This window comes from Capricornis sumatraensis, chromosome 4 (assembly GCF_032405125.1).
Source record: "Capricornis sumatraensis isolate serow.1 chromosome 4, serow.2, whole genome shotgun sequence".
Lineage (NCBI taxonomy): Eukaryota > Metazoa > Chordata > Mammalia > Artiodactyla > Bovidae > Capricornis > Capricornis sumatraensis.
The window spans coordinates 55,561,789-55,582,456 of NC_091072.1; the positions used below are offsets into that span (position 1 = coordinate 55,561,789).

The following is a 20,668-nucleotide window of genomic DNA, read 5'->3' on the forward strand; positions in this document are numbered from 1 at the left end:
AGTTGAGACAGGTTCCTTCACGCCTCTTAGTTGGAAGAAAATTTGGACGCGGGGGCTCTCTGTGCACTTCCCTTGTCTCTTACAGAATAAGTCCAGCTGCAGGATGGTTTTGAGTTTAAGCTGCCATCCTCAGGCCAGTGCTCCTTGTCCCCCAGAGGATACCGTGGCCATGCAGTGGCACAAAAGAATTTTAAGGAACTTCTCTTTAGAGAGAGAATCTCCTTAGAATCTGCCTGCAATGCAGGAGACCCGGGTTCTATTCCTGGGTCAGGAAGATCCCCTGGAGAAGGAAATGGCAACCCACTTCACAGTATTCTTGCCTGGAAAAATCCCGTGGACAGAGGAGCCTGATGGGCTACCATCCATGGGGTCACAAGAGTCGGACACAACTTAGCGACTAAACCACCACCACCACCCTTAGAGACAGAGGATCAAACAGCTTCCAGTTATTAAGGATGCATCTCAAGAGCATTTGTCAGGAAGTAGATTGGTTATTTCCCCTCTGAAAGACAGTGATGACAGGGAGGAAAAGAAAAAACTAATAGGCCTCCTTCAATTTCCATGGGTGGACCTCCTTAGGGGTGAGTCTTTTTGAAGCTTATCCTACCCACTACTGTTGCAACATGAGAGCCAGGCATCCCCGGGTCAGGGTGCAGATCCCCAGGCAAACTGAGGCCTGACAGCCTCCTGGAGATCGACGCATGTTGACCTCCTGGGACCCCTGGACTGGCAGATCCCTGAGCAGGTTGAGGCATAACAACCTTTTGAGGACTGGATCCCTAGGTAGGTTGAGGCAGGTCGACCTCCTGGGATCCCCAGGCTGGAGCTGGGCATCCCCAAAGTCTCCATTGTGACTAGTACTGGGTAGACTTAAGGGGTTGTAATCTGGTGGCTCAGAGGTTAAAGCATCTGCCTGGAATGTGGGAGACCCGGGTTCGATCCCTGGGTCGGGAAGATCCCCTGGAGAAGGAAATGGCAACCCACTCCAGTACTCTTGCCTAGAGAATCCCATGGAGGGAGGAGCCTGGTAGGCTACAGTCCATGGGGTCGCAAAGAGTCAGACACGACTGAGTGACTTCACAGAGACAGACAGACTTCATCCTGTTCTCCATAGTGGCTGTATCGATTTACATCCCAGCAACAGTGCAAGAGGGTTCTCTTTTCTCCACCTCCTCTCCAACAGAGAAAAATACTGTATATTAATGCATATATATGAAATCTAGAAAAATGGTTCTGATGAACCTGTTTTCAGCTCACGAATGGGGATACAGATGGAGAGAAATCTGTGCCCCCTACACAGATGGCCTCCCTACAGGTGCCCCTGGTCTGCAGCAGATTTATGCAAGAGTTGGACCTGGCATGGTTAATAATGATGGTGGGCACTGTGAAGGCAAGAATGACTGTGTTTGCTGACCTAAGTGAGGCCAACAAGATGAATTAAATGGGATCCCAAATAGAAAGATGGTTGAAGAATAAGAGAGAGAGAGACAGTTACTAAAGTCAAGAAGGTGCTGAGTAGAAGGAGAAAAAGTGTGCTCCTCCAGGTGGAAGTGCGAGGAATTGGTAACAGTTATTCTTCTGTGACTAGCTCCTGCACCTGTTGTATTGTCAGACTTTAGGACAGCTGGAACTCTCCTGGTGGCTCAGACAGTAAAGCGTCTGTCTACAATGCGGGAGACCTGGGTTCGATCCCTGGGTTGGGAAGATCCTCTGGAGAAGGAAACAGCAATCCACTCCAGTACTATTGCCTGGAAAATACCATGGACAGAGGAGCCAAGTAGGCTACAGTCCATGGTGTCACAAAGAGTCGGACATGACTGAGTGACTTCACTCTCACTTTCAGGACAGCTGAGCGTGTCATCAGCTTTCAGTTTCTCAGCTTTAATAATAAATGTTTGAAGCTACAAAATTTTTTGACAGAATTTTCAAAGCAAGTTGAGGATAAAGCTAATTAATATAATGGAAGACATTGATTGGCTTAAGTGATGCAAATAAAGATATGAGGATAGGATCATATTTCAAGTGTATGAAATGAAATAATTTGTAAGGCTTTTTGAAATCAATACAGATCTACACATGGGAAATGATGCTGTTAACTTTAGTTTAATTCATTTGACAGTTTTATACTCATGTTTTTGACATTTGTACTAGTTAAGCAAAATAAATGTTAATAAATCGATGCATGTTGCATTCAGTAGAGTTATTGTGAAGACTGGAGATTGTAGGGAAATTGATTGTTCATTTTTTCATGCTATACTTGATTGAAGATAATTTCCTTTTCATTATAAAGCTAAGTTATGTTAACTTTATCGTATACAGTTTTTATGGGAAATTTTATCTATTTATGGGTATTTATGATGTATTCTTGGTGTTTGTGATGATCTACATTGCTTTGTTTATTAGCTACTGTGCATGCATGCATGCTCAGTTGCGTCTGACTCTTTGTGACCCCCTGAATTGTAGCCCACTTAGCTCCTCTGTCCATGGAATTTTCCAGGTAAGAATACTGGAGTGGGTTGCCATTTCCTTCTTCAGGGGATCTTCCTGATTCAGGGATTAAACCTGTGCCTCTGTGTCTCCTGCATTGGCAGGCAGATTCTTTAACACTGAGCCACTGGGAAGCCCTTATTAGCTACTAGTGTGTATATTATATTTGTGAATTTTTCATTTTTTAAGGATATGTGTGCCTCTTTTTGGTGAGTGATATTAATGCTATTGGGAACAGACCCAACTATTGCAATGATCTTGTGTCCTTGTACAACTCCTGGGATATTTAGCAACTTCTCTGTGAGCCATTTGTATATATTCATTGACTTCAAGATTGTATTGGCCAATGAAATCATAAAGGTTAACAGGAACACAGGCAAATTCTGGGAAGTATGATTGGTGTACCCGGAGTAGTTGTCATGTTTATGTACTGTCTATAAAAATGCTGAGGGTGTTTGTTTAATTAAAGCTTTGATTAAATAATCAGTGTAGATTGCTCTAAATGATGCAAGGTTCCTGTTGACATCTCTTGCCATCTTTTGCTGCTTTTATATTTGTCTTTCTGTATGAGGAAAAAGATCAATGAAGCAATTTTTTTCCTCTTAAAAATGGAGACATACGAATACTTCATAAAGGAAAAGCATTCTTACATACTTTTTGTATTGACAAATTATTTTTTTAATGTGCAATTAAAACTAGGTTTTAATGTCTTTTCTTTATAGCTCAATAGATACATAAAGCCATCTATGATTTATAAGCCAGGATAGAAACAAATCTACAAAGTCAACCAAGCTCAGATTGACAAAACTAATTTCATAGAGTGAGTAATGTTGAGGTAGAACTGAACGTCTAACTGCAAGGTGCTTATGGTTTGAGTGCTGCGGCCCTGGGTCCTTTGAGTTTTGGCAACCTGTTCTCTGTGATGCCTCAATTCTTCTTTCACGTGTGTGTGTGTGTGTGTGTGTGTGTGTGTGTGTGTGTGTGAGTTGCTTAGTCATGTCTGACTCTTTGCAACCCCACAGACTGCAGCCCACCAGGCTCCCCGTCCATGGGACTCTCCAGGCAAGAACACTGGAGTGGGCTGCCATTTCCTTCTCCAAAAGGAACTATAGAAAGGAAGAAAGTGAAGTCGCATAGTAGTGCTTAACTTTCATAAAGCCTTTTATTTTTAATTTTTTATTATAAAAAATCATTACATCACCTGGCTTTTACTTAATATGCATGAATTATAAAAAATTACAAATAAATACAGTGAAATTGCATGAGTGCTTATAAATCCAGAATATGCTTTACATTATTAATTTTTTAAAAATTGTCATCAAAATCAAAATACCAGGTTTAAAAATTCTCATAGAGAATTCATGGATGACCATGAGAATGTCTCCATAGACCCCAGGTTGAGAAACACAACAGTAAACAATTTATTAGACTGAGAAAAAGGAATATAGTTTTAATTCACTTAATGCTACTTAAAAAATATTTTCCATTGGTCTTTTAACATGGTGTTTATAGCAGTCACACTGTAATTTCTTTTTAAATATTAACTTTGTTTTACATTTTGCTTGTTTAGTACTATATACACAAATATGTAAGGCAGTGATTTTTTATCATGTCTTTATGTTCATTGAAGAATATAGCCATATCCAGATGACTTACATGAATTTATATTTAATTGAATGTTCTTTATTAATAGAGCATAGTAGATTCTGCACCTTTTAAAAATATAATACATTTGTAAAAATGTGTACATTAACTACATTATACTGTAGTTTTTCTAGAATATCTTTGTAAAGATATGAGAGTGCAAAATTATGAAAAGTGACTTCTCTAATAGTCGAATTCTGTTTCATTGTAGTCCAGGTAGGTTATATTGTAAAAAGTGTAATGAAACTTGCTTTAGGACTTGGAATATTTCCCTTAGAAATGCTCTAGAAAGCATACAGAAAGTAATCAACTTTGACTTGAGCTTTGGTTTAAAAATCCATTTGAGAAGTCTTTAATTGGAATCTGTATAATATTTCTCATGTGTCTCTGAATGGTGCTTTTCTGAGTGGTGCTTGGGTTCCAGGCTGGCTCCCAAACTAACACACAATTTAGCTGGACATAATTTCGTGCATTAGCAGTGACAAATAATACTGTCAATATGCTTGCAATACTTGTAATTCAGGGATTAAGGGAGGAAAATAAAATGAATGAGAATTTATTGGAAATATTGGTGCTAGAGAAAAAACACGTGCAATTAGAGAAGAGTGTAGAGATAGAGACCAATGAGTTAGTTTAGAGAACTTTTTCTGGCAGTTTAAAGAGTTACAGAGGTGGATGTTATTGTGAAGAAGACAAGTGGAGGTGGTCTGTAAGAAGGAGGTTTGCCTAAGGTGGGATAAACTGAGAGGGTAAACAGTGGAGGGAAAGGGGGCATGGTATGATGTCCCAGGGACGAAAGGAGGATGTTGTGAGGATCAGCTGGAAATGGATCCTGGAGGGGACCCTGGAGTTTGGCTTTTTGGTAGATGGAAGGTGGGGAAAGGGTCAAGATCACATGTAAACTGGGGTTTATAACTTGCATAGTGTCTGTTTTAACCTCTGGTAGATAATGCAACAAAACCACATTTACACACAGTCTGCGTATTTAGACACAATATCATTTTTTTCTTGTTGTTAGACAAAGAATATGACTTTATTTAAAAAGCCGGCTGACTGAGAAGATAGCAGACAAATGGCTCAACGTTTTAATATCATAGTTTTAAATGGTTCTGTGTGTAGTCACCACCTAAGGGTTCTTCTGTTTTTCTCTCTCAGCTACCCTGCTTAGACTCTTTAACAACACAGCCCTCTTGCTAATATCCTCACCTGTCTTACCTGTTGTCGCTCCATCTCACCTCCATGATGGAACTGCAGACCTTGATCAACCTAGTTCTTTGCCATCTCCATTTCTGGTATCTTAATGTGTTGAATGCATGCTATGTGTGCTAAGTCACTTCAGTTGTGTCTGACTCTGTGCAAACCCACGGATTGTAGCCCTCCAGGCTCCTCTGTCCATGGGATTCTCCAGGCAAGAATACTGAATTGGGTAGCCATTCCCTTCTGCAGAGAATTTTCCTGACCCAGAGATTGAACTCACATCTCTTATGTCTCCTGCACTGGCAGGCAGGTTCTTTACCACTGGCGCCACCTGGGAAGCCCACCTCGCTTGAAAACTGTTGAAGAAAAATGTCCTAACTGCAAATATGGGTTTACTACAAATTCATCATCCCCAGTATCCATTGGGATTTCAGTGCTATATCTTTTTTCCTTTAGCATTTCTTTGATAAGTTTTGTCTTCTGCCCTCCAAAGCCTGTTTTAAATCTTTGACTGTCCCATTTCCATGCCTCAGGCTGAACAGGGAACTTTGATTCAAGCCTGGCAAATAATTTTGTGGGTAAAATCATTTGCCAACCAGTTATTGGAACCCAAACCTGAACCCGTTCTTCCTTTCCTACCATTACTTCTTGCATCCTTCAACCATCATTCCCTATATGGTCTACACAAAGTATTTCTCAAATCATATCATTTATTTTTATCACCACTGTCACAGCCCTTGATCTTGCAAAAATAATTGCATTGTAAGGATAAGGAAAGTGCCTACTTCTACAGAGATCTTAACCTGAATATAAATCTAACTTAACAAAACTTAGCAAGGTTCTAAAAGATACATGGTACTGAATCTCTATATCTTTCCAAGTCATCTCACAACATTCTTCACCCTGAATTCTTGCTCTGTCTATTCTGAACTGCTTTACTTTCTCAGACAAATGCCTAATCAAAATAGCAAATTTCCTGAGGATTAGGAATTTTGGCAGAAACTATCAAGTGAGTGAAAGCAGGAGGAAGTCATTATTATTCAACCATTAATGCCCTGAGTGAAAAGATGTTAAAATGGTAAAAAGTGGAAGCAATCCTTAATTATTCTTTTCTATATAGTTTCTTTCCTTTTAATTATACATACAGTAGTCACCACATGAGTAAGTGATAGGCGTCAATTACATTTTCTATTCTTTTAGACCTTGGACTTCTCCTTGATGGAGGATCATTTGCTCTGTCAACAATGGCCTGACTGAAATAGAAGTACTATTTAAAAATGAACAAGATGTCCTTTTTAAGATGTGATAAATTTTGATGGTCTACCTGTAAATCACAGCATATCAACATTAAAGAGACAGAGAACATATTCCTTATCAAGTCTCTGAGCAACATGCGTAGAAAAGGGTAGGACTGAACTAATTTTCTGTGAAATACAGTCTGAAAATCACATTGGTCTTGAAAGCACACAGATTATTGAAATTGTGGTTATTTTGAGCCTGAACTAAATAGATTAAACAATTCTGCATTTCATTCTGCTTGCAAATACACAGCCTTAAAATAACCAAATATTGATTGAAACCCACTTGTGAAGAAAGTTGGGAATGAGAAAAGTGATTACTCTCAGGAATGATATTTATTCCTTCATATGGGGAAAACTATTTGAGAAGAAATGTGTTAGTATATATTTTCTAGTTCATATAAGATACTACTTTATATTCTTTTCTAAAACTCAATAGAATTCCATTTAAAAATATGAATACATATTCTTTGTTTTAGATAGTAATAATACATTTTACTCTTGAATATAAATGGTATAGTTTTATCTTTTGCAGAAAGGTTGATTTCTCTTCTTTTAATTAACATCACATCACCTCTACTTTATTGAAAGGCATAGCTCACAATTGAATGGACTTAATATAGCATCATATTTAAAAGAGAATTATCTCAATGTCATGTCTAATAAGGAGTCACTGTCTTAAAAGTTGCTTTTGTAGAAACTTCTTATGTTAGATGAAAATATTTGCATTCCTGAAAGGTTCTTTGCAAGTAGTGTTAGTATTATTTCACATCTTAAGCAGTTTTGATACAATTTATTCTTTTCACAGATACTTATTTACCTGGATGCGTGGTTCCTGCATGGCCAAAGGAAGAACCAATTCATTAGAGATAAATTTTTACCTTCTTGGTGGCTCTCTATGTATGCACAAGTAAAGAAAAATCAAAAACTTGTCTGTATGATGTGTGTGTACAAAATATGTGATTAATTATATGTTTAAAATACAGGTACTTTAGGTACTTAACTCTTTCTATGGGAAATTAAATATAGTCATATCCAACTTGAGTAAACTGTTTCCTCAGATATTATAATTACTATTTTTTTGGTAAAGAGCTCCTTTTTTAATAGTGATTTTGTTTATTCATTTGGTTGTGCGTGGTCTTTGTTGGTGTGTGGGCTTTTCTCTAGCTGGGACTTCTCCTGAGTTGTGGTCCACAGGCTTCCCTTGCAGAACACAGGCTCGGGGCACAGGGGCTGCAGCAGTTGCGTCCCCCGGGCTCTCGAGCGCAGAATCGGCAGTCGTGGCCCCCGGGCTCTCAAGCGCAGAATTGGCAGTTGCGGTGCACGGGCTTAGTTGCGGTGCACGGGCTTAGTTGCTCTGCAGCATGTTGGATCTTCCCAGATCAGGGTCAAACCCATGTCTCCTGTATTGGTAGGCAGATTCTTTACCACTGAGCCACCAGGGAAGCCCTATAATTGATTTTTAAGCTACTTACAGTTTCTGATATGATTCAAGCAGGGTTTGCAGAGTAACATCATTGCTGTTTAGAAATATGCTTTCTCTTTTCTTCTCTTTCATATAATTTTCTTTGGCATGGCCCTAAGGTTGCCTCTGATTGCTATCTTCTTGCTATAATTAGGGCAACAATGCTCTCTTTGTGTTACAAACAATTATTTTCCTTAGATGGACACACTGGCGGTTTGCGAAGCAAGTACTGATTTGCTCTATGGAAGATAATCTTTGATCAGTTTTGACTAATGTTTATATTTGTGTTGTGGGAATATTTTTTAATGAAACATTCTCAAATGCTTTCATATTAATCCCATTTTTTATGAGCTAATATTTTATTTTTCATGAGTGTATTTATTAGAAGTCTTGAAACCTATTTCCCCATTCATTTTCAAATTTATAAAAATTAATTATATTTATTTTATAATTTACAAGTAACGGTGGAAAATTTTGCTGGAGTAACATTTAGTCCCCCAAAGTACTAAAAAAGGTATTTTCTTTATTGATCATATAAAATGTGTGTCTTCCTAGCAACTCAAGTGTGGTTAGTATAGCATCTAAACATTAAGGAGAAGCTGCCTGGAGGGAGGTTAACAAGGCCAAATGTGCACCATCTAGTGGTGACACAAACGTAGTGCAGCTTAATTTGACTGAAGGTAGTCTTCCAGGGCCGTGGTTACAACTCGGATGCCTGTAGTATATATGGGAGAAATGGGAGAAAAATCAGTTATCCATCAGTTATCACATCTCTGTGGGCTTCCCTGGTGACCCAGTGGTAAAGAATCCGCCTGCCACTGCAGGATGCGTGGGTTCAATTCCTAGGCTGGGGAAGATCCCCTGGAGAAGGAACTGACAACCACTCCAGTATTCTTGCCTGGGAAATCCCGTGGACGGAGGAGCTTGGCAGACTACAGTTCCCTGGGGGTCACAAAACGCCTTAGTGACTAAGCAACAACAAAACTCACATCTCTTTAATTATGGAGCTGTGGTGTAAGCACATGACAAAATAAACAGGATGCCGGGGAATATATTTTAAACTGAGAAGGAAAGAACAATGCAAGCTCTGTTATGAACAGCGCTAGGGAATGGCAAGTTCATGGCAAACCCAGCAGCTGATCTTTGTGTTCAGTTGATTGTTGTCATTCAAGAACACAGAGGCACTGTGACTAGACCTTCCAGTTTTTAAGAGAACCTGGAAATCTGAATTTGCGTATGAAATCTTCTGATTTTAATATGTTGGCTCTTTGTCTTTTTTAGGTGTGACATGACCTCACCTTAAATACATCTTGGGGCTACATTTAGCCATTGTGAGATCGTGTCTTTCTTTTTTTTTTTAAAGAGCTGAATTTATTGACTTTAGTTTCTTTAAGAGGACAGAAAAATTTTAGACATCTTCCAGCAATGTTGTGAAGTGAGACTGGATTTTAAAGTTACTGACTCACTGCTGGATTGGGTTTTGGTTGAAAATCCTTTTTATTCAACACTATTTAAGATGCCAAGGCTATAGCGGTGAATAGGACAAACTCTTCCCACTGGTCTTTCCCAGTGCTGCACCTTAAAGGGAACACCCAGTAATGCAATCCCAGAGTGTGGCCACTTTCTGCAGGATTTACAGTGAGATGTTTGGATATAACTTTTCAGTGTTATCTTGGTTCTTGAACTCCATTAGGAGTTTAAGTTCATGGTTGATGTTACTTTGATTTATTTTTCTTATAACTTCCTACTGGGCAACTTGGGGTTCTTAAAAAATAGCACAAAATTAGAGTTTGCAATACAGGGCAGGACGAAACACTGAGATAGTTGTTTGTTACTTTCTGTATTTCCCCAGAGCCCTTAACCTTGACCACATCTTTTGCCATCTGCACAGAGGAAGTGAATAGAGAGAAAAAGGAAGAATGATCAGGATTCTGAATCCTTTGAACTTGTTCACACAGTAGGAGAGGCAGAGTGGAATGAAAGGAACCACTAATAGCGGTATGGCCTAGCTCCTTCTCCCAGGCTGCCTCTGTTCCCTCTTTTAAACGTCACATTTAAAGGCAAGCATAGTCCTTCCATTTGCCCAACGGATCCCTACCACCCCTTAAGTTCTCTGACCTGATATGTGACAGCTTTCTCATTTGCTTTCTGCTCCACAATCACATCACATGTGATCCCTTTTACACCACCGTGCTGGTGTCCTGTCTGCCTGAAATAGTATACTCACAGACAGCCACTTATTCTTGACCTCCTACATGTCGTTGCTCAAGTGTTGCTTTCTTATGTCTGTCCCGACTGTCCCGTTGAGAATTATATCCCCTGTGTCCCAATCCCCTCTGGTTTGCTCTACTCCCCCCATCAAATAGCACTCAGTACCTTTTAACGTAATATATGATTATCATGTCTATTTCATGTCCTCTGTTAAAACAAACATAAGTGCTCTGGGGGGTAGAGATCTTTGTCTTGTTTGTTTACTGCTGTGTCAGAAAACAATGTGTGTGATGTATGGAAACTCTATATTTTTTTTAGGTGAGAGAATGTTGAAGTTCTTGTTCACTTAAATCTGTGCGTACTTCCTACAGTCTGCTGCAATGGAAAGCTTTCTTGCAACAAACTGTATCATGTGTCGGCTTATGATCTAGTTTGTCTTTGGACTTGGGCTTGTGTGTGTGCTCCATCCTGTCCAACTCTTTGCGACCTCATGGACTTTGGCCTGCCAGCCACCTCTGTCCATGGAATTTTCCAAGCGAGAATACCGGAGTGGGTTGCCATTTTCTTCTCCAGGAGATCTTCCCTACCCAGAAATCGAACCTGTGTCTCTTTGTGTCTCCTGCATTGGCACATGGGCTCTCTACCAGCTGAGCCACCAGGAAAAACCCGTTCTTGTCTTTATTACTAGAAATACATGTTAAGATGAAAGAAATATTTGTTTGTTTGGTGCCTAAATGCATGTTAGAAGTAAAAAAAGTTTGAATGTATGCTCTTAACATAGAGGGCAGTCACTTTGTATAGCTAACTAGTATTAAAAACTGCAAAACAACAACAACAACAACAACAACTTGGTTTTAGGGCAACAGAAAGAACCAAGAACATGAGGTCAAAAGGCCTGTAATGGATCCTGGTTACACCTAAGGTTAGCTGTTTATTATTTCTGAGGGTCAGTTACCTTTTCATTAAAATAGGCATAATAATAATAATAGAATCTGTCTTATTTACCTTATAAATGCTTGATGATGTTTTCCCTGTTAATCCATGCTTGTTTCCTTCAACAATTAACCCAACATATATCTGAATTTGAGACTCATTTATTTATCTGTTCACTTGACAGATCACCCTTTAACATACAAGCTCCACAGGGAAATGCCTGCGTCTTTGTTTTTTAGGTTTTGTTTTCCCAACCTTAAACGCAATGCCATATGATAGTTGTTCAGTAAAAATACTGTTGAATGAATAATTAAGCAAATTTAAGCCATGAAATTCACATGGCATAATAATAGTAAATCGGCTTGTAGTCAAGTGGAGAATCCCAGGGACAGGGGAGCCTGGTGGGCTGCCATCTATGGGGTTGCACAGAGTCGGACATGACTGAAGCAACTTAGCAGCAGCAGCAACAGTCAAGTGAAGAGAAGTGAAATTTGCTCAGTCGTGTCCGACTCTGTGACCCCATGGACTACACAGTCCGTGGAATTCTCTAGGCCAGAATACTGGAGTGGGTAGCTTTTGCGTTCTCCAGGGGATCATCCCAACCCAGGGATCGAACCCAGGTCTCCTGCATTGCAGGCAGATTCTTTACCAGCTGAGCCACAAGGGAAGCCCAAAGATACTAGAGTGGGTAGCCTATTCCTTCTCCAGTGGATCTTCCTGACCCAGGAATCGAACCGGGGTCTCCTGCATGACAGGCGGATTCTTTACCAGCTGAGCTATCAGGAAAGCCCTATAGTCTATTACAATAGTCCAAATGTCTGTTGTTATTGTCACCATCTAAACACTCATCATCATCATCAATATGTACTACTCAGGCTTCTATAATCCACTACCAATGGGGTGAGTGTCTTCTAGGGTTGCTCCTATAACTTACAAGTTCAGGGAATTAATACAGAGAACACTTTGCTGATCTGATGATGTTGTTACAGGTCTCTAAGCTGGCTGGTGTTTTGGTCAAGCATGGTGTCAAGAAGGGTGACACCGTGGTTATCTACATGCCCATGATCCCACAGGCGATGTACGCCATGCTGGCGTGTGCCAGGATAGGAGCCATCCACAGTCTCATATTTGGGGGATTTGCATCCAAAGAACTAAGCACTCGCATTGATCATGCAAAGGTAAGTGCTTTGTTTGGAGAAATCAAGCAATAACCACATATAGTACAGCTGTGTTCATCTGCAAGTGAACCATGCAAGAGCGATAGTATTTACTGCTGCTGCTGCTGCTAATTCGCTTTAGTCGTGTCTGACGCTGTGCGACCCCATAGACGGCAGCCCACCAGGCTCCCCCGTCCCTGGGATTCTCCAGGCAAGAACACTGGAATGGGTTGCCATTTCCTTCTCCAATGCAGGAAAGTGAAAAGTGAAAGTGAAGTCGCTCAGTCGTTTCCGACTCTTAGCAACCCCATGGACTGCAGCCTACCAGGCTCCTCTGCCCATGGGATTTTCCAAGCAAGAGTACTGGAGTGGGGTGCCATTGCCTTCTCCAAGTGTTTACTAGATCCTCTTATCAAATGAGATAAAGTTGGCTTTTTACTTGGCATACACTATTAACCAAAATTTTATTTTTGAGTCCATCCTATGTGAAAGATATCATTCTAAATACTGTGAAGAGTATGACATATAAGGTGCAAGTCTTTCAAGTTAACTTGCCATTTACATTTGGATATATAATACATTTAAGAAAAAGAATAACTAATATGCCCATTCAGCATTATTTATTAAGCTTCCACTCAGTGTCTGGTACTCTCCTTGGAACTGGTTAATAAATGATACTTATCACATGGATGGGCACATGACTAGTTTTATAACCTATATATTTCCACGAATATAGCATAGTGGTTAAGAGGGAGTGTTAGGGACGGGTGAAGTTATACATTTAGATGGGGTACTGACATCACAAACTTGAAAGGTTGTTGTGAAATATCATTGAGATATTGAATTTAAAACACTTTACATGTTGTCTGGCATATAGTACCCATTAAAAAAAGATGTGCTGTAATTATTCTATGAATTTGGAGCAGGGATTAGCAAACTTTTTTCTGTAAGTTATGGGTTAGTAAGTATTTTAGGCATTGTGGATCACATGTGAGCTTCTGTTGAAACTATGGAGCTGTGTTGTTGTAGCACTAAGCACCTCAGAAATGAAGGGCATGCAGTGTCCCAACAACACTTTACAGAATGTAATTTGGACAGGACTGGGCTCTGAATCATAGTTTTCAGACCCCTAATTTAGAGACAGGAATGATTTCTCTTAGTTGGTGTGGCTGAAGAAGGCTTCCTGAAAGAGGTGAGATTTGAGTTACATAATATCTTGGTTATGATTCAGCTAGCTGAAAAGAATGATGTAGTCGGATCCAAAAGGTGAGAAAAAGAATTAGAGGCTAGCACTAGAGTCAGGAAAGGGTACAATCCTTTTGAAGGACAGCAAATAGATCAATGTGGACAGAGGAGCCTGGCAGGTAGGTTACAGATCATGGGATCAAAAGAGTCAGACACAGCTGAGCAACTAACACATGAGATACATTGTTTTTTAGAAAAAGCTTTTATATGACATGGGGAAAAAACATATATACACACACACACACACGTAATAAGAATTTATAAAACTTATGCTGCATCACTGGCATTTTTCATTCATAACAACACACACACAGACACACACACACACACACGTCTGAGCTTTAAAAATATAATAAAAGGATACCTGATTTACTTTTTCATTTCTTTCCTTTTTTTTTTTTTTTTTTTTGCTTTTAAAAGGCAGCTTGAAATAGTGGAAAGAGGAACGTTTTGAAAGCAATCAGAACTGGCCCTCTTTCTGATTCCACTTATAAGCTGGGGCTCACTATGCCACTGGCACTGGGCCTCAGTTCCGCGAATACTGAATGATATTGAAAACTAGAAAGTGCTATATATGCATATATTTGGCACAATATACACCTTCCCTAGAGGAAACATATTGTAACCAGAAATCAAAATTCAGGAATGGATGCACCTTCTGGGATTGATTTTTCTGTCTCCTGAATAATTTATCTGTCTCCTTTGCTTTGGATTTCTCTGTGAAGAAGCAGTGTACTTAAAAGAACAAAGGCATGTTTGTTTTGTAAATTACTGAGAATTTTGGTTCCATGCCACAAGTATTTTGTTGAGAGCTTATGTCATGACAAACGTTGTACCAGGCATAGGAGACAGGAAGGTACTGGGGCCCAGATTTGTCCGTGGAGAGCTCCCTGTGCAGAGGTGGGGACGAAGGAGCACCTTGACTCTACATGGATATCTGAGGCCTGCTCAGAATCTACCAAGGAGGGAAGACTCACCTTGAATCTTACGGCTACACCTGCGCATATCTTGAAGAATGACTAGCCAATTGTCGGGCAAAGAGAATGCCAAGTGTGTCTTACTGACAAGAGCAGACTCAGACTCTGTGGGACTTGAAACTTAAATTGTTTGAGGGCCCTTTTAAGAAACATGACAAATTTATAATAAAATTTCGTGAAAATGAGTATGCATTTGAAATGAGAAAGAATCATAAAAAGTATTAGAGATTCCAGTCTCTTCCTTCTGAGGTCACTTCAGGTGTGTAAGCAGAGACACTTACATGAAAAATCTTGGAAATGCTTATTGATAGCAGTCAGGCTGGATCTCTCCCCTCTAAGAAATGCTACAACTTCAGTAACGACCAGCTGTTATGTGGGCGTATGCAAGTGAGGGGACTCTAAGCTTCCATTTCACTGGTTCATGGCAAATTTACATCTACCTGGCTTAATGAATTTTTTGGAAAGTATTTTTTTAACAGCTCCTGTTTGTTGGCCAAAAGCATCATTGAATGGAATTCTGAACAGGTAAGTGAGATTTATGTGGAAGTGGTTAGGGCTATAACGTTTAAAAGTAGTTAAATAGTTTCTTGGTTTTCAGGCCATTTATTTAAGAGAGAACAGAATCAAACATTTCTTTAGAAGTGTTAAATTGCCAGCCTGTACCTGAAATACTGTGGTTGCCTTAACTAGGATGGCTCAGCTTTGTCATTTGTTTGTTTTCCACTGTAGCCCAAGCTGGTTATTACAGCATCTTTTGGCATTGAACCCGGAAGGAAGGTTGAATACATACCGCTTGTAGAAGAAGCGCTGAGAATAGGACAACACAAGCCAGATAAAGTTCTCATCTATCATCGTCCAAATACGGTAATCTGAATATTGAATTTCGTTCTTGCTTATGGTGGTGTGCTAAGGATGATTCTTGTTGACTATTTGACAGGAGCACTTGATTTGTAAACTCTTAAGTATCTTTTAAGAAGGTCACTATTTGGGGCAAAAAACAATGATGTTTTCTGTCTTTATAAAAAAACTAAAAACAAAAAGATTCAAACATAGAAATATCTGTAACATTGATGAATTGGATCCAATGAATCTTCTATTGTGGTATCCTTTATTAATTTATACTATAACTTTAATAATAGTACAGTTGACCCAAAGCAGGGTTTAAGGATGTGAGCCCCCGGACAGTTGAAAATCTGCTTATAACTTTTGACTCTCCCATGAATTTAACTAATAGCCTGTTGTTGAAAGTAGGCTAGAGAAAAGAACTGTATTTATCTGAATCATATTTATCCATATTGTAAGTTTATGTCTGTTTATAAGATGAATTGTCTATCAGTATACAAAACACCGCAGATGTACTATATATTACAACACTAGACATCAAAAATGAAAAGATAATGTGAAAAAGAAATTCATATTTAGTTACAGATGTAATGATTTATGCATTCTTAGCAAAGAACCAACAATACAATTGCTTCACGATAGCCTGGCCTGTACACTAATGAATGAAATATACAGTTTTTATGGCGTATGGCATGACCTTATAGTCATATTCATACTAAAATTTTGGAAACATTGTTAAATTAAAAAAAAAATCACTTCCCTGTGTTGATAGGCTGATACCCAGTTTCTCTAAGTACCAGAGAAAGAGGTATACTGTACAGTAATGTAATTGTAAGTTAGGAAACAGTAGGAAAACTAATTTTATATTAAATATCACTTACTTTATGCCTATATAAAGACAAACCAGTATCTCCACATATGTATTCATGACATAACTTTTTCTTAACTTTTTTGATAATTCTAAGTAGTATGGTTCATCTGAGAGTTTTTCAAATTGCTATAAATCTTCAAAAATTTTTCCAACATATTTACTGAAAAAAATCGACATGTGAGTGGACCCTTGCTCTTCAAACCTGTATTGTTCAAGGTTCAGCTGTACTAGAAACATTTACTGACAGCTTACCGTATAATTTTTAAGACACTCCATTCATGGATAATTTTTTAAAAACTTCCTGATAACTTTATGAGCTTGGCATTATTCCTGTTTTAAAGAAGAGGAGTCCAGGAAAAAGAGAGATAAAGTAACTTGTCCCACTAGCATCAGGGCCATGATCTGCATGCGTGCATTCTGACAGTATGCTTAATTTCTCAGCTACCTAGTCCTGTGGTGAGATGTGATTAATTTCTTTTTAAAATGTCTTTTAAAAACGTTAGAGAAAGTAATCGGTCTGGAAATAAAAACTATGTTCAGGAAAACAAAATATGAATATTCTAGACAGATAAATTATCTGTGATCCATGAAGGAAGAAGAAAAAGCAGTATAATACATAAATGACTGTATTTTACAATGCTTTTTCTTAGTAAATTTGCCCAAATAATCAGCTTATTTCTACATCCCAAGTTAGGTCTCCAGCTATTTATAGTAGACTGACTTGCATTTCTAGCAGATTAAAATTTTTTACAGAAGGAAAATTGCAAGTGTGCAAAGAATCGTGCATAATTTGTAGAACTCTTGAGAGGTTGTTGGTGGAAAAAGCTTAAATGACAAGAAATAAGAACAGAGAGCATTAGAGCTCTCTCACTTTGATTACCACCTAGAAGTCCCACATTACATTCCAGTGTAGTTTGAGTAGTCTGTGCTTCCTCAGGAAAGGCTGCACTCAGTGATTTTAATATTTTCAATGTCTTGAAGGAGAATTTTAAATTTCTTTCAGATGACTTCCAGCATGTTTTTAAGAAAGGCTTGTTGCTGTTGAGTCAGGGAGTGTAAGTCAGTAATACAGAAGGCTTTGAGTAAGAAAAGGTTAGGAGAGGGGTAGGAACACAATAACACAAGTGTTCAATGTGTGTATGCTATTCACACGTGTATGAATTCATGCAGAATTTACAGAGAACTTAAGGAGAGGCCCAAAGTACTTTCAGATATTCTTTATTCAATTCTTATATTCTTGTAAACCAGTAAGTGAAGTGAACTTGCTCAGTCATGTCCAACTCTTTGCGACCCCGTGGACTGCAGCCCACCAGGCTCCACTGTCCATGGGATTCTCCAGGCAAGAATACTGGGATGGGTTGCCATTTCCTTCTCCAGGGGATCTTGGGATTGAACCCAAGTCTCCCGCATGGCAGGCAGATGCTTTATCCTCTGAGCCACCATAAGCCAGTAAAAGTAGATGTTATTATTGGCCCAATTTTACAGATGAAAAAACTGAGTCATGGACAGGTCACACCACAAAATCACAGCCAATAAGTGGTAGAGCCAAGATTTAAACTCAGTTTAATGACTTTTAACCAATGAGATATATGCTGGTTTCTTTTGCTTTATAAATGCTGTGGATATGGATATGTTTCCAATCAGATTTTTCTCAAGCAAATACCATCTTTTACCTTTTTAATTATTAATATTTGCATACATCTCTGTTTAACATTCACATCGTCGTACAATATTATGCATATTGTAGGCACTCAGGTTATTATTATTATTTTAATTTCTGAGATATAATTTAATACATTAAGATAGCGCATAAGAGTACATTTTGATGCATTTTCAATATCGCATGCACCTGTATAACTCCATCCAAATCAAGATAGAGAATTTTTCCATATTTGTTCCTTTTTCCAGTCAACTAGTCCCCATTCCTAGAGGCACATGCTTTCTGATTTGTACCGTCATAGACTTTTTGTTGTTGTTGCTTCATTCCCAAGCTTCAAATAGATGGAATCATGCTATGCATAGACTTTTATGTCTCCCTTCTTCTGTTCAATATAATGTTCTTAAGATGCACCTCTTGTGTGTCATGTGTCAATAGTCCACTGTTTTCACTTTTGAGTAGTATTTCATAGCATGAACATAGAAAACATTGTTTTTCTATCCTTCTATTTATGGAAATTTGGGTTATTTCCACTCTGGAGCTATTATGACCAGAGCTGCTATGAGCGTTCTTAATCAGGGGTGTGTGTGGATCATGTGTTTCCGTCTCTCTTAAGTAAATATCTAGAGCTAGTATTGCTGCTTCATATAGTAGATTGCCGGGGCCCAGCCCCGGTGGGTCCAGGGAATCTGAAGCAGGGACGGAGTCAGCGTCTGGGAAAGGACTACTTAATTAGAAACATAAAGAGAGATTAGGGAAGTATAGTAGGAAAATTGGTGGAGAAAAGAGGCTGAATAAGTTGGTTTACACGGAAAGTTAATAAAACCTTGAGACAAGAGGTTTGCACCATCTATGTAGGCCACCGGCGCCCACTTGAATAGTGGAGGGTGCCCCGCCTTGGGCTCCCTCTCGCGTGGGTCTTAGAAGCCAGGGCAAGTAAGTAGACGTGGTGAGCTTCCACACTCCAGATGGGAATTCAGCCTGAAAAGGAGAGGGAGGGAGGGGGAGAAAGAGAGAAAGAAAGAGAGAGTCGACACGGGGGGAGCCGGATTTCCAAGAAACCAGTTTGAGAAGCTGGTCGGAGAAACCAGCCCATCCTTTATTGTTCAGGAAAGCTTTTTATACTTTTGGTTGTACATAGAGATCAATGGATAATACAAAACTAGGCAGTGTCAACAGCCCTGACTCTTATCGAGACCAGGCTTTCTCTCTGCATACCTAGCTGTATACACAAGTCTTAGGTGATTTACATCATCTGACTAGAAGGCCAATTAACATTTTACAGCCCTTTTCTGATAAGGGTAATAGTGTTGTTCTTCCCAAAGTCTGGTGCCACTCTCAGAAAGCACTAAATAAAGTTACATTCTTACATAGCAAGGACACAACAATTTATAACAAAGGAAGAGGAGTACAGTGATTTATAACAAAGAGAAAATTTGTTAACTCAAAAGTCTAGTATTGCTAACATCAAAACTACTATATTCCTATTTCTGCATCCTGTTTACATTGATTAATATCCTCCCAGGTGCCTAAAAGATAAAGGATATGGAGGCCTGGTGGTAAACATTAACTCAACAATGAAACCCTTCACCAAACTGATTCTTAGCTCTAAAAGTCTCTATATCTTTAAGATGTTTTAAGCTTCATGCCTCTCACGGCTGGGGGGCTGTAAATAATCACAAGTTGTAAAAGTCCGGGGGAACCTGTCAGGCAAGTTAGGGAGCCATCAGAGGGATTTGAGCTGAAACATTCCTTTCATACGCAGGAGACCAGTTGGAGCTCTAAGTTAACTTTTTCCAGAGAAAGGTGGTCGGGGATAGCCCCCTGTAATGTCAGAATATTATAGTATAGCAGACAGTAAACAGACAGATTTTGGTTTCGGGGTAGATGCTCAGGCAGAGGACCCCTTGAGACCCGACTCACCTTGCCCGTCAGGTCTCTCCGCATGACCTTGTTCATGGGTGGGATCTCCCGTGCTGGCTCCCGGCAGTAGATGTATATTTGACTTTACTAAGAACTTTGACACAATTTTACATAGTGGACATAATCATTTTACTATTCCAGGAGAAAATTATGAGAGTTCTAGTTGCTCATTTTCTTTATCATTTGATATTTTGTCAAAATCTACTTTGATATATAACTATTTAATCTTGTACTTCCTGTTGCATGATGTAACTTTTTCCCATGTCTTTCTTTTTAACAGTAATGTGTTTATATTTTTAAAAAAAAACTCTCATAGATAAGATTTTGGCATCTTAAGTTTTTCATCCGGTCTGTTTCTGCCTTTTAAATAAAATATTAATATTAAATCCATGTACATTTGATTAAAAAAGATGATAGCCTTCTCTTGCCTCTTAATAGGTAGAGATCCACTGTCACTTTCCCCCCTCCCGTAACTAGTTCCCTTTCTCCCTCTGCTTATTTTTCCTGAGACCTTTCCTCTGTTTTGACTTTCTTTTATTTCAGTTGGATATCTCTTGTCCTTATTCTGACCTTCTGTTGAGGCAGTAATTAAGCCCAGTGGATTGGCTTTCCTTTGAGTTTAGAAAAGATACAAATTATGAGGCTCGGTGATGCATCTCATAACTAGGATTGCTTTTTTGCCAGAGGAGATAAAAACCTGGCTGCCACTCCTAAGCCTCAGGGAGGCTGTGATGGCTCAATTGGCAGGTCACATCAGTTA

At 39.1% G+C, this 20,668-nt stretch overlaps 1 protein-coding gene across 3 annotated transcripts in view; it reads left to right on the forward strand.

The window, feature by feature from the left end:
- Nucleotides 1-20,668, forward strand: part of ACSS3 (acyl-CoA synthetase short chain family member 3) — a 168,274-nt gene that overhangs the window by 41,041 nt on the left and 106,565 nt on the right. For all 3 annotated transcript variants that reach the window (XM_068972184.1, XM_068972185.1, XM_068972186.1), the window contains exons 3-4: nt 12,225-12,413; nt 15,344-15,478. In XM_068972184.1, coding sequence (XP_068828285.1) covers nt 12,225-12,413; nt 15,344-15,478 — 324 coding nt within the window. The remainder of the gene's footprint in view (nt 1-12,224; nt 12,414-15,343; nt 15,479-20,668) is intronic.